This window comes from Trachinotus anak, unplaced genomic scaffold (assembly GCF_046630095.1).
Source record: "Trachinotus anak isolate AG129_WGS33_773 ecotype Australia unplaced genomic scaffold, CSIRO_AGI_Tana_v1 ptg000019l, whole genome shotgun sequence".
Lineage (NCBI taxonomy): Eukaryota > Metazoa > Chordata > Actinopteri > Carangiformes > Carangidae > Trachinotus > Trachinotus anak.
The window spans coordinates 7,063,898-7,077,592 of NW_027273870.1; the positions used below are offsets into that span (position 1 = coordinate 7,063,898).

At 39.1% G+C, this 13,695-nt stretch overlaps 2 protein-coding genes across 3 annotated transcripts in view; one reads left to right on the forward strand and one right to left on the reverse strand.

Moving 5' to 3' along the window:
- On the forward strand, positions 1 to 9,949 carry LOC139636894 (up-regulator of cell proliferation-like). Its single transcript, XM_071505291.1, is given in 12 exon segments — positions 1 to 88; positions 457 to 546; positions 1,751 to 1,813; positions 1,912 to 1,974; positions 2,388 to 2,447; positions 2,586 to 2,663; positions 2,815 to 2,919; positions 3,883 to 4,186; positions 4,283 to 4,328; positions 5,064 to 5,333; positions 5,432 to 5,698; positions 7,192 to 9,949. Coding segments are annotated over 10 exon segments (3,708 nt in total). The 5' UTR covers positions 1 to 88; positions 457 to 546; positions 1,751 to 1,766; the 3' UTR covers positions 9,660 to 9,949.
- Positions 9,824 to 13,695, reverse strand: part of cabp2a (calcium binding protein 2a) — a 23,599-nt gene continuing 19,727 nt past the window's right edge. For both annotated transcript variants that reach the window (XM_071505293.1, XM_071505294.1), the window contains 5 exons: positions 13,408 to 13,438; positions 12,248 to 12,382; positions 11,614 to 11,723; positions 11,343 to 11,490; positions 9,824 to 10,993 (listed from right to left, as the gene is read on the reverse strand). In XM_071505293.1, the coding sequence (XP_071361394.1) occupies positions 10,968 to 10,993; positions 11,343 to 11,490; positions 11,614 to 11,723; positions 12,248 to 12,382; positions 13,408 to 13,438 (450 nt within the window). In that variant the 3' untranslated portion in view covers positions 9,824 to 10,967. The remainder of the gene's footprint in view (positions 10,994 to 11,342; positions 11,491 to 11,613; positions 11,724 to 12,247; positions 12,383 to 13,407; positions 13,439 to 13,695) is intronic.

Sequence of the window (13,695 nt, forward strand, 5' to 3'; positions counted from 1 at the left end):
CAAAGACCCCACAGTCAACGCCCAGTGAATGTGTGAGCTTGAAGTCCGACCAGTCCATCGAACGTCCTCTTGTTTTCAAGGACAAACAGTAAGATGACATCAGTATGGGACACACTGTGATCTGTAAACGTTCTGTCAAAGTTATTTAAAACTGAAATGATTTAGTTTTGCTTAAATGAGAGCATTGGTGGCAACTTTATGTCTGAATGCTAAATATGAAGCATACAACATCAACGGCCAGTCATCATAGCTTAGCACAAAGACTGGATTTCTATATGTCATTCTCTGCTTGTAAATATGATTCAAGTTGTATTTTGTTTTGTTTTTTCTTAATTTATTTAGTTATATTCAAGATGGTTTAAAAGTTTTCACTCTGTGACTAAATATTCATATCAATTATAAGGAAAATAATTGGTATTAAAACACTCCTTAAATTGTAAAATGAATGAATTTCAGATCAAAGACCCCACAGTCAACGCCCAGTGAATGTGTGAGCTTGAAGTCCGACCAGTCCATCGAACGTCCTCTTGTTTTCAAGGACAAACAGTAAGATGACACTGTGATCTATAAACTTTCTGTCAAAGTTACTTTAAACTAAAATGATTTACTTTTACTTACAGGATTGATTGCGGCTTCATGTCTGTATGCTTAATATGAAGCTATCTTCAGCAGCCAGTCATCTTATCTTAGCACAAAGACTGTAAACTGTCTGTCTGAAGGAAACAAAATGCACCAGCATATACCAGTAAATCTACAGCTCACAAATTCACAGCTGCATGGTTGATGTTGTCATTCTTTCAGATTGGAGACTGTCCTGCCTGTAAGATATACTCGTCTTCAATGGACAGCTCTCCTCATTTTGACAACAAAAAGTTACTAAAGAAGGAACCAATGTGTAGGATTTAGTGGTATCTAGTGGTAAAGTTGCTCACTGTAACTAACTGAATACTACCCCCTCACCCCTCCATTTCCAAGTGTGTAGGAGAACCTATATGGTAGCCTTTGGGTAATGTAAAACCATGAAAGGCCCTCTCTAGAGCCAATGTTTGGTTTGTCTATTCTGGGCTACTGTAGAAACATGGTGGTGCAACATAGTGGGCTCCATGGAAGATGACCTGCTCCCTGTATAGGCTTAAAAAAGTAAAAAGGAGCTGGTTAACTGGGAACTGGCCCATTGCAGGGTGTCCAGGAGGAAGTTAACCTCTGATGCCTGACTTTAACATCTGGGAGGCTTTATTCAGGTACCAGATACATGACAAGTGCAATATGAAGTTGTATGTGGTGCTTTGGGCTACACACATAACTTGGAGAAGTCCACAGTAAAAAGTCTGTTCACAGCTGTTCAGCTGCCTGAACACAAGTGAGCAAGAAGCCAAAGTGCCGTTCCTCGACACTGATTGGTCAGATAGTGTTGGCCTTTTCTTTATACACGAATGAAAACTGAAAGACTTTGTGTTTCCCAGTTAATTATATTCAAATGTATGAATGAAAATACATAATACACATAGCACTTTTGCATCTGAGGACGGAAGACTGTGTGATACTTTTAGAAACAGGTCCATCAGTGTCTGTTATGAGACAAATGAAATGTCTCTACTGTAACCTTAATCTCTAAAGTATAGATTCTATTCTGTACATTTGTCACCGCAGTGGACTTCTTGATGATAACTGATTGATGATGATGACTCAATATTCTTTTAGAAGTCTAGTGTCTCTATAAAATATTTAAGTGATTTTTTTTTTCTTTCAGAAAATTACCATATGGGATGCCCCACCATTGGGGTGGATATATGACCTATAAGGACCCATCCAGGTCTTGTTCCCTCCATATAAATATCTCTGATACCATGCTGCATCTGTCTAATTAACAAGATCATCTGAAAACTGTCTTATTTGTGTGCTGAATTTCAGGTCTGCTGTGTATCCAGTCCTAAGTACTGATCACAGAGTCCTCGGTGACATCACGCAGAGCAGGTAAAAATCCCACTTAAAATACTGCAGTGACACGTGTCACATCATTTCAGTAATTCATGTGCAGCTTTGTTGACATTTTCAAGTGCTCAGGAAGGATCAGATTTAAGTCATTATTGGATGTGTTTTCATATAGTTTATTCTCACACTTTGACAAAATCACTTTGATATACTGTCAGTCCTGGTGCTTTGGTAAACAGCAGGGATGTGAAAGAAAACATATACTGTTGTAGAGTATTACAGAGAAACTAGGAGGCACTGCAGAAACAATTTCAGTCATTTTGTAATTCATTTCATAATAAGAATTGCACCTTCAGTTTCAAAAGAATTAGCTGAGCTGAGAGCAAAGAACTGTATCAGTTCAGTGAAATATATGTAATTTTTAATATCATAAACTGTTCTTGTCTAATTATCAGGATGAAGCTCAAAGGAACAGATGTTTCAAAAGACGCTCATGACTTCAGACAAGACAAACAGTAAGAAGACAGACTATATGTCATTTTGTAATATTCAGCAAGCAAAATGTTTGTTCTACACTGTAACGATATGTAATGAATATTTCAGAAATGATCAATTATTTAATGAAAATGAATGATATAATACATGACTTTTAGGGCAAAAGCGAACTGTCCCACATCCAGTTTGCAGCCACAGAGAAATAATCAGGACATGGATTTACATCCACATCCAAAGTAAGACAAAAACATTTTGAATTTGGAAAAATACACAAGACACTGAAATCCTCTCCTTATAGTGACATTACAGTAACTTCTTATTGCTCCTAATCACATATTGTTGACATGGCTGGAATAAATGATCGCAAGTCCTTTTTCTCTGTCTCAGTTTGGACTATCTAGAGACAGAATCATCATCATTCTCATCTGACATCGGGACTTCGGAATCAAGCAGTTCTCAATTTGACGAGGAGACACTTACATCTGATGACATGTGAGACATTTTTTAAATTCACTTGAACAGGTACTTCAACAATTAAGTATGATATTTGCTTAAAAACTGATCAAAATGGATTCAGCAGAGGCAGAGCTGTCCTGATTCTTATGGGGCTTTCAGAACGTGGCAACAGCACCACTGTGCTCTGAAACCCAATATTTCCAATGGCTTGCTTGCTGTTCGGTGAGCTCAAGCAAGTGCAGTGGTCAAAGTTCAACCTCACTCCAGCCAGGCCCAGAGAGTAAAAAAAGTAGTAGACCTGAAACTGATCACTGTGGAAACAGAGGTCCTTCACAATGTCCCAAGCTGCTCTCTGTACCTGCAAAACACCCACAGTCTCTTCCTTGCTGCTTTCCATCTTCTTCTTATTAGCGGAGCTTGCGCTAATGGTTGTTTCCACTGGAAGCATACATCTTTGTTGCTAGCAACAATAGACTCCAAACACAGTGGGACATTCCTGCTTCATAGTGACATGTTCCACCTGTAGTTTGGAAAACTCTGTCCATGTTTGCTCTGTCCTCTGTGACCCCCCTAACAGCAAAATTCTACAAGATCCTAAGCTTCCTACAATTTGCCACAATGCAATTTGACATTTTTTTGATAGACCCTCCGCACTAATCATTCTTATCTTTTAAACTCCATGTTCTATGTAACACATACTTTTTGTATGCCATCTCTTACCCCTTATGATAACCCCATCACCCTTCTATGAATTTCCATGATATTTTACCAACTGGATCCAATCATGATGATCCAAAAAGTCATTTCTTTCATCTATAAACACCACCTGCTCATTCAATGGCACAGAAAATGTACATTTAGCACCTTTAACTAAGAGAAAAACTTGGCTATTCCTCTAGGCTAACATTATATATTAGAGTGCGGCTATGTGCCAGCACACATAGCATACATTCCTGTTACTACTTTAAGTGGCGATTAATGGGTGCATTTTCTTTCTAGTTTTGAAAACAGAGAAGGGGTGGTATTCTGTGACATTTGCCGCAAGAAAGCAGCTTTTAAGACCTGCCTGACCTGTAATGCTTCCTACTGTGAGTTTGATGTCCGGCAGCACTACACAGTGGACACCCTGCAGAGACACACACTTAAAAATGTGTGTGCTGAAGTCGAGAGGAAACGCTGTCTGCACTACCAAAAGCCTCTAGATTTCTTCTGCAGGACCGATCAAATGCCGATCTGCAGAATTTGCACACAGGAAAATCACAAAGGACATAACATCATCTTGCAAAGGCCACAGACAAGTCAGGTGAATATCTGAAAATGTTCAAATAATGGGGAAAATATCTTGTAATATACTAATATGCTGCACAGGTTAATGCTTATTAATGCTATTATACTACAGATACCTGGTGGTGAAGATTGCGAGGACCCTGATCAATTTGATACAGGTGAGTAAAAATATCAGATGTACACAGAAGTGGTCCCTAATTACAGGCACACTGATACATGTTAAATTTGTTAGACATCTGATAAGGTGGCTGTAAATGCAATACAGAAATTCTCCACATAGTAAATGATATACTGCAACTGAAAATCAACAGTACAATTTTGTGTAGAGGGTTGAAGAAAGTTTCAACTGTTAATGTAAAGCAAAATTGGTCATTTAGTCTGCTGTTGGAGCCAATGACATGCAAAAGACATCATCAAATGATCTTTACAATTTGGCATAACAAGGCAGAGCAATAAGGAAAGAACAAAGTCGTTCTTTGATGCAGCACATTTTTATGACAAGATGACTTTGTCCTTAAGTGAGTAAGCATTTTGTTGCAAAGCTGGGGAAAGGGAAAACTATAAAACGTGTTATGTAGTGTTGTGCGGTATCAATTAATCTTATTCTTACATATGCTTATTACTACACTACATATTGTTAGTTGTTGCATTAGTTGCATTTATTCAGAATGATTTTTTTTTTCTAATGACACAATTCTAAGAAGTTAACTGATCCCACTGAATTAACTGAATTCCTTTTTTGGAAGTTTGGATTTGCCAGGGAGAGTCAAGTGTGTAGAATGAGATATGATTAAAAAAACAAAAAAACATTTCAACATCATCATGTTTGGTTATTAGGTGTAAACTGACATAACAATTGGCAGTAATTTTTTGTACTGTCATATATTTGCCAGTGGTGCCCCCTCCTGGTAAGATTGAGTTCCTGTCAGTGAAGCCAAACTCTGTGGTTCTGAGCTGGGGTTGCCCAAGAGGACTAGATGGGCCTAAGTGCTTCCAAGTGAAGTGGACGTCCTCGATGAAGGAGGAAGGTTGCTTGGTCATCAATGATTTACATAAAATTGAAATAAACAACCTTCAACTTGGACAAAAGTATAACTTCAGTGTGGCCACCAAAGATGAGGATGGTAATTTAAGTGAATGGGTCACAGCGTCTGTTTTCACAGGTAATAAAATGACATTTCACATTCCTTTCACTACAGTGTGTTCACATTGTATTGAGCGAATGAAATAATTTTTCTTTCAAATGACTTCTGTCTTGCAGAGGTGTCTCCCCCTCGACACTTAATTAAAGGACATTCAGAGGCCACGGCTCTGTCCTTGAAATGGACCAAAGGAGACAACATGGAGGGAATTCCACATCATTTCCTTATAACTGTCACAAGTCCAGGGAAAGAGTTGTTAGCAATATACACTGAGGACAGCTACAAGATGATCTCAGATTTAGAGCCAGACAGAGACTACAGTATATCTGTCTCAACTGTGCTTAACGGCAGGAGCAGTAAGCCAGTCTCCACTACTATACACACAGGTGAGAAGATATATCAATATATATATTGGGAGACACAACTGGTAGCTTTTCATATTATATGTACAAACACTGTATATATTTATGTGAAACTATATGAGTGTCAAATATATCTTATATTGTATATAAAAGGAAACTTTATGTTATAAGAAAGTATCTACCACAAGTGAACCCAGGAGAAAGAGAGAGACAGAGGGAGAAAATGTGAATTAGTACTGAACTTGTGTCGAACTTGAAAAATGCAGGATCCTACCATAAACAAGTTGAGATAGGCCCCTGACCACAAACACCTGTAAGGACCACCTCCTACCTGCCAGAGCACTTCTTTTGCTGTGTCATTTTGCAGGGTAACTGTGAAATTCTGTTGATGGCTGACACTATTGTGTTCACACTGGAAACGGAAAGAGGTTGTCTACAGCCACGGAATGTGCAGCTATTTTAGGAAACAAGACTAAAAGTCTACAGCCATGCTAGGCAGCTATGCTTTGAGCTAAATGCTACATTCAGCATGCTAAAATGCTCACAACAATGATAACATACTGATGTTAAGCAGGTCTAAGGACTGAATTATGCTGAAAAAAGAACTAGTTCATGCATGGCAGACCATGGCAGAAGTGTTTATGAAAATGGACACACTCCAACGTGAGGTGTAACCCAGCTGTTACAAGAATAATCATTTCAGTATGGACGTGAGGGTGCACATTTTGAGACAGACTCTCCTGAAAGGCATTCATGGTGTTGCACGCTGTGAACATGAAAAGTGACAGAAATAGTTACGTAAACAACAAGTTCAAACCCTGCTTGCTTTGTCACCTCCACCTTGCTACTATTCAGTGTGTTGAACTGGTAGTAATGTCAGATTGTTAGTTTCACATAGTTACAGACACTGACAGACATTAGACAAACAATGTCACCTTTATACTAAAGCCTTAACGTTTACCATAATCACACTCTTAGTTTAGTGTGTTAGCATGCTAACATTAGCAGTCATTAAGATAATAGAGGAAGCATGAATAACAGTACAAATTTGCATTAGATGTTGTAGTTTTAGCCAAAGCATCTTGTATTTAGAGTAAAACTAAAATTTCATGGCAAACTATCCAATATTTAACATGCATTTCAGCCTGGACTAAAGTGGTGTATTGACTGACACGGAGATAGACCAGCAGAAACTATATTGCCATCCATGGAGCCATGCTGCTAGCATGGAGTAGAATTGCACTCAGAAGATGCTCAATATTCAAGAATCAGGTTAAGAAAAAAACCTAAACCAAGATTATTTGGTCAGAGGGTTATTCGCTCTGACTTGACAAAGCTCCTCGGACAAATAAAAAACATTATATATTAACATTATATACTACATTATAAGTTTTTACAGGCTGAGTACTACTTCCATTGATGAGTGAGTTGATCTAGCCGAATCAGGGCATAGATACCCTGATATAGAGCAAAATGTAACATCCTGTACATTCATTGGTCTCTTGCTGATTTTACAGAGCCATGTCTGAGGGAGGTGCTGTCAAAGATTGGACTTGAAGACCAGTACGACAACAAGCTCACACTTAGCACTGTCCTAGAGATCAATCAAAATGATACATCAGAGAACAAACTTGAAACTGCAAAGTCACTTCCTGAGGCTTTTTTGAGGAGACTTATGATGTTGAACACAAATGCTAGAAGTGTCAAATGTGTGTCCTGTGATGTGGATACAGACAAGAGCAATGCCATCAACCCACTGGACCTGATAACTGCATTGTTTCTCTGTTCAGACAGCATTCTTCAGCAATGTATAGTTCTGAAAATGGTGCTCTGCCAGTTTGCCGTCCCTCTCTTGCTGCCCAACAGTGAAACAAGAGAAATCACAATGATGCTGTGGTCCATGCGCGAAATTGTGCGAACCTTCAGACCCTCCCTGCAGGCATTCAGAAAGTTAAACTGTGAAGAAAGAATTGTGCACTCTGATATTCCTCTGGTGTCATTCGTCAGGCTGGGGAGAACAGTCCTTTCCAAGTCCTTGATCTTGAACAAACTCCTCAGTAACACTCAGCAGCACCAAGACACATTTTATCATTGTAACATGGTGGGTGGTGAAGTTCCCAGGAGGATTTCAGGGGGGCTAGTGGAGATCAGCTGGTATCTCCCGTGTGGGAACAGGAGCATTGACAAATTCACTGAACCACTGGCTGTTGCTAACCTCAGAGGAGACATCAGGGCTTCTGACAAGCAGTTTTCATTCCTCTGTCAGACATCTGCAGCTGTTTACATCTTCTGCAATGAATCAGAGATTGATTACTTCAAGCATCTGGAAGGAAAGGATGTGAGAGCAAATGTCATTTTGATTAGCAGCGTACCGGGGAAAAGCTTTACACTCAAAATGATGGCGAAGGAACCACATTTCAAGATAACTAATGTTAGCCAGAAGAAAAAGACTGATACAGAGCTGGTAAAAGCCCTCCAGGAATCGATCTCCAAGATGCTAGAAAACTACCAAAATGTAGTGTCTGTGGCAAATCAGGCTGACAGAGCTCGCTGCTGTGGGATCCTGGTTGATGAGGATAGCGAAGAATGCCAGAGTGCACGGAGCAATGTGGACAAAATCACCAAACACATCACCAACACCTCTGAATTCAAAGACAAACAACTACCTTTCCAAGGACACATCTGGAAAGCACTTTCATGGGTGGAAACAGAGCAATGGAGGATGCGGAAAGCTGGCAACCAGAAACCTGAAGTCTACCTCAAGTCTTTGACAAAAAAAAAAAAAGAGCTTAAATGGAAGCAGCAAAGACTTGAGATGACTGGAATTTTAAACTTCTGTCATGGGTTAGTTACCTCAGAAGTGCAGCGCTACTATTTCCTCAAATGGCTGGAAATGGAACTGGACGATCTGTCCCGGCACCAGCTGTCATCTCTGCAGGATTGATACAAAGAGCTACTCAAGAAATCTCCCCAAGACATGGAAAAAATTGAGGAGACTGACATGCAAATTTCTGTTTGTTCTTTACGCCTAGAGCACTTTTTTCGGGAGTGTGGGCAGCTGTATGAGTGTGCGAGTTATCTGCCAGAATACAGCAGTCAGAGAAAAACCAGTGAACAACAACCTGCACTGTTTGCTCAGATGCTGCTGGATGGTTTCCCTCTTGAGCTTGTTGATGGAGATGCAGCAAACATCCCGATGAAATGGATCACTGACATTCTCACTGAGCTTCACTACATCATGCAATCCAACAGCAAGCTCAAGGTCATTACAATCATCGGAGCTGAAAACTCAGGAAAATCGACTCTGCTCAACAACATGTTTGGAGTCAGGTTTTCTGTCAGCAAAGGAAGATGCACCAGGGGGGCGTTCATCCAGCTGATCAATGTCAACACAGACATGAGGGAGGAAATGGGCTGTGACTGCATCATGATCATTGACACCGAGGGACTGAAACCATATCAGTTGGTTCAAGACGATCACAGCCATGAACGGGACAAGGAAGTAGCAAGCCTCTGTGTGGCGCTCAGTAATGCCACGATTGTTACTGTTTCCAGGGACAACTCCAGAGAAAAAGACATCCTAGAGATGGTGCTTCATGCTTTCACAAGGGTGAAAGCTGCGGGCAAGAGGCCAGTGTGTCATTTTGTACATGCGAACATGTCTGACATGACTGTTGAAGAGAGGAGGAAGAGAGATAAAGAGTTGGTGGAGCAGCTCAATAAACTCATCAGCAGGGATGCCGGGATGAAGAAGGCCAACATCACTAAGATCTCAGATATAATGAAGTTTGACCCAAGCACTTGCAGCTGGTATGTTCCTCCTCTTTGGCATGGGACTCCACCGATGGCTCCTTTCAGTGTTGACTACAGTGAGACTGTGCATGCTTTGAAAAGGCGACTGATAGGGGACCTTGCAAGGTGCAAAGAAAGAGGTGATCTGATGCATTTTATCAGAAGGGTAGAAAACTTCTGGAAGGCTGTGTGAGAAATCTATTGTGAACTAATGTGAACACCAGAAAAAAGGAATCAGAATAATTTTATAGAAGCAGGTTTTCATCAATTTCATCAACATAATGGAATACAGTTGATGTGAAACAAAAGAAATAAATAAAGGAATCTGGACAATAAAAACTAGTTTACTGTCACTCTTATTCACCTTTTTTAATTTTATTTACAATGCTGAACTGTAGAACACTGTACAAATAAAACCTTAAATGTATATAGGTTTGCATAAAATAAACATTCACTGTGATACAGTCTGTCAATTAATTTCCACCTGAATAGGAAAAAAGAGGCATGGACATAAAAGTCTATGTATACAGATATGTAGCAGACACCAGAAATCATCCTCTTAATGTCATGAGATCTGTATCAAAAAGTATTTGCAAGTATTTGGTTGATTATTTATAAAATAATAAATAATATATCAGGATAGCACAGCTGAAGATAATGCTCAAAATAATTGACATATTTCTCAATTCAGATTTTATGTGGTAGTTCGTATAATAAAGATATACATATATAATCTCATGTATTTGCTGTATTATTAGCAAAGCACTCACTTTTGCTATCTATACTACAATAATATCACAGTCACAGTCATAAGAGTTAAATTCAAGTTTGAATCAAAGATTTCAGATTTGGTATTACTTAAAGTCTGATAATAAATCCTTATTTACATTGTACTTCAGACTCAAGTCTGGTAGTGTAGTAAACTGCATATTTATTGGGTCAGTTCACCCAAATTACAGAAAAATAACATTAAAAAAAATCTCGCAATACAGATAATTTGGGTTTTATTTGACCAGGTTTTTAAACATATATTTTTTATGCTATGCTATGACCACAACAAACCAAAGTCCATCTATCTCCAGAGTTTGAGGCAAAAATTTCAGACATGGCAACCAAACCCCAAGCTAGGTTTTGGCTGAGGGCTAACTGGGAGTTACTGGGGGTATGTAAGAAATTGTGTTTTTCTCTAATTTGTGTCAACCGACACATGCATATGTATTATTTATACTGTGTTGCTGGTATGTGATTCTCAGTTAAAAAATATTCAAATTTAAATTAACCACAATTTTGGTTAAACCATCACCTTGCTGAGTCAACACTATAATCTCTCATTACATATTAAACACATATTACATTCATACAATGGTAACACATTGAAGGGATTATCTTATATTTGAGAGAAAAAAAATACAGACACTAAGAAGTCTTTGTACATCAAGAACAATTACAAGAACATTAACAGTGTGCAGTCTGGTCCATGCTGAGTTTAGTGTGTAAAGAGTCAGCGTGACATCATTCGCACAAACTCTGTGGAAAGGACAAAATAAATGATAAGTAATTATTGTGGGTTAAGGAAAAGAATAGCATTTAACTGTATTCTTTCTTTCTACAGCCTCCTCTTCCTTCTTTACTTTGCCTAAACATCCACATATCTATTTTCTATCATTTTTGGATGCTGTGTGTATCCTCAAGGAACTTCTATGATGCCTGAAATAATCAATCATTTTATTTGCATTGTTTTTCAAGAAATATTTTACTCTACTACCACTTCAAAGTCATTTCTGGTGGCTGTGTTTACAGCCATTTTCCCTTGTTCCTTTTTTTAATTTCCTATTTTCAGTTCTCAGCTTCCTTACCTAAAGTATTAATAACTCACCTTCAAAGTCCACCTGTCCATCTCCATTGAGGTCTACATCTCGCAGGATCTCGTCGATCTCTCGGTGGTTGAGCTGCTCCCCCATCAGCTTCTTCATGGCTTCTCTAAGCTCCCCAAGGCTGATCTGTCCATCGCCATCAGAGTCGAACTGGGGAACAAAGTGGATGGGTTCAAAAAAATGACAAAGAAACGCATTAAAGGTGAATATGGAGGAAAAGGAGGATATAAAGGGGACCCCAGTGACAAAAAAAGACATTGTAATATTGCAAACCTCTCTGAAGGCATCCCTCAGCTCCTTAACTCCAATCATGTCTGCAGTTTCAGCGAGCATCTTTGGACCCATCAGTTCCACAAAATCCTCAAAGTCCACTCTGCCACCACCTGGAGGGCAAGAAAATAAGAGAAATAATAAAAGAAATAATTAAAAAAAAGACTGTGTCTATAACTGTATATATATATATACACATATGGATTTTTTTTTTCACAAGAATGTTTTAAACCATTTGCTGTCCACTTCAGGTCTTCTATGGTGCAGTTGTTGATTACTGAATTACTTTCCCTCAGAGACTACCACCAAAATGCCCTTAAGCAAGACACAATGTACGGCTCTCTTTCATGAATGTTAATGTTGTGGTGTTATGCAAAATGCAGAGTGTAACATTCCACCTTTTATGTGTGTGGTCAGCAGCAGTTTTGTGCAGTTGGTGGAGGAAGGGACAAACAGAAATTTTGGGCCTTGACACAATAAATATCTCTAATTCCGGCCCCCTCTACTGTGCCTCAGGGTTTTATACAATTCTAGTCGTGTTTTGAATCTCTCTGTCTCTCTCTCTCTCTCTCTCTCTTTCTCTCGCTGTCTTTGTGTGTGTGTATTTGCTGATGTAATGTGCTCCAGCAGGACTTACAGATCTGCTGGCTGAGTTCAATCAGTTCCATCTCTGTTGGCATGTATCCCATAGTCCTCATGCACTCCCCAAGGTCCTTACAGCTGATGAAGCCGTCCTTGTCTTTGTCAAACTCCTTGAAGGCCTCACGCAGCTCTGCAGTTAGAATAAGAGTGAATGCGTGAGAGATGAGAGAGAGAGGTATTGTTGTTTCAAGTACATAGTGACAAGAATCATGTTATTTTTTTCTGAAAAAAAATCTGGGGTGTGAATTTAAAAAGAAGTGCCATGTCACTCTCAATATATCACAGTATTCACTGATAAGTTTTAAAGTCCTTTTTTTGTGTTTTTAATTAATCCTGCTAATAGGGTTTTTGCCACCTGGCAACCCCAAATTTGCTTGTATTAATGGCTTATAAATGATCTAGAAAACGTCGGTAAACAATATAACCTTTCATAAAAAACAATTTGATACAACTTAAAAGCCCTTTACTGTTGGGGTGCCTTATTTTAAAGAGGTCCCTTAATATGACAACTATGTTTAGTGTTTAGTTTGTTTTTTAGTGATTCTTTATTTTTATTTATTTATTTATTTTTTAATTATTTTTGGGGGGATTTTTATGCCTTTATTATAGACAAGTGGAGACTGACAGGAAAGGGGGTAGAGAGAGGGGAATGACATGCAGGAAAGAGTCGGACCGGTCGGGAGTCGAACCAGCAACTGCCTGCCAAAAGCATCTTACGCTCAACATGGTACGCGCCCTAACCACTCGACTACCAGGCCACCGTGATTCTTTATTTTAACAAATGTACTGCATAAATAAAAAAAATCACAGTGATAATGTCTTCCATAATCAAATACATATTTTGTTCCTGGGAATGTGGAGTGCTAAAGTGTGAGCCAGACTTGAGCCTATGCCTGAATTGCGAAGAATAATCTTTTCTATTGAACAATAATCCTTCATTTTGATCTTACACAGCTCGAGTAAAAGAGAGAAAATTCTTGCTTCACATTGCTGACACTTAAGGCGGGGACAAGTCAGGAAAATCTAAATACTGCCATATGCAGAAGAGCACAATTTTCATTCAAACAGATGGTTTGAAAGGAAGGCAGTTCAGGGAGGAGATGGGGGTGCGACGATGGAGTGAGGATTTGGATTAAGCTTTTGATATTTCTGTACCTTCCATTTCCTCTGGTCGTAGATCTCTGTCCTGCCGCGGTGCAGAGAGAAGACAGGACATACATACAGAGAAATGGACAGCCAGTCAGACAGGTTACAGACACACACATGCTTTCAATCTCACACTGTGTATTTCGCACACACACACAGACACACAGTCACAATGACAAAGAAATGCTAGAAACATTTTTCAGTGGGTCCTTCTCTGCTTTTTTTCTGTGAAGCGTTTGTTCCATGCTCATCCGCCTGAGCAGAGATTCTGTTACAGGATTATTTGGTTTTTGATCT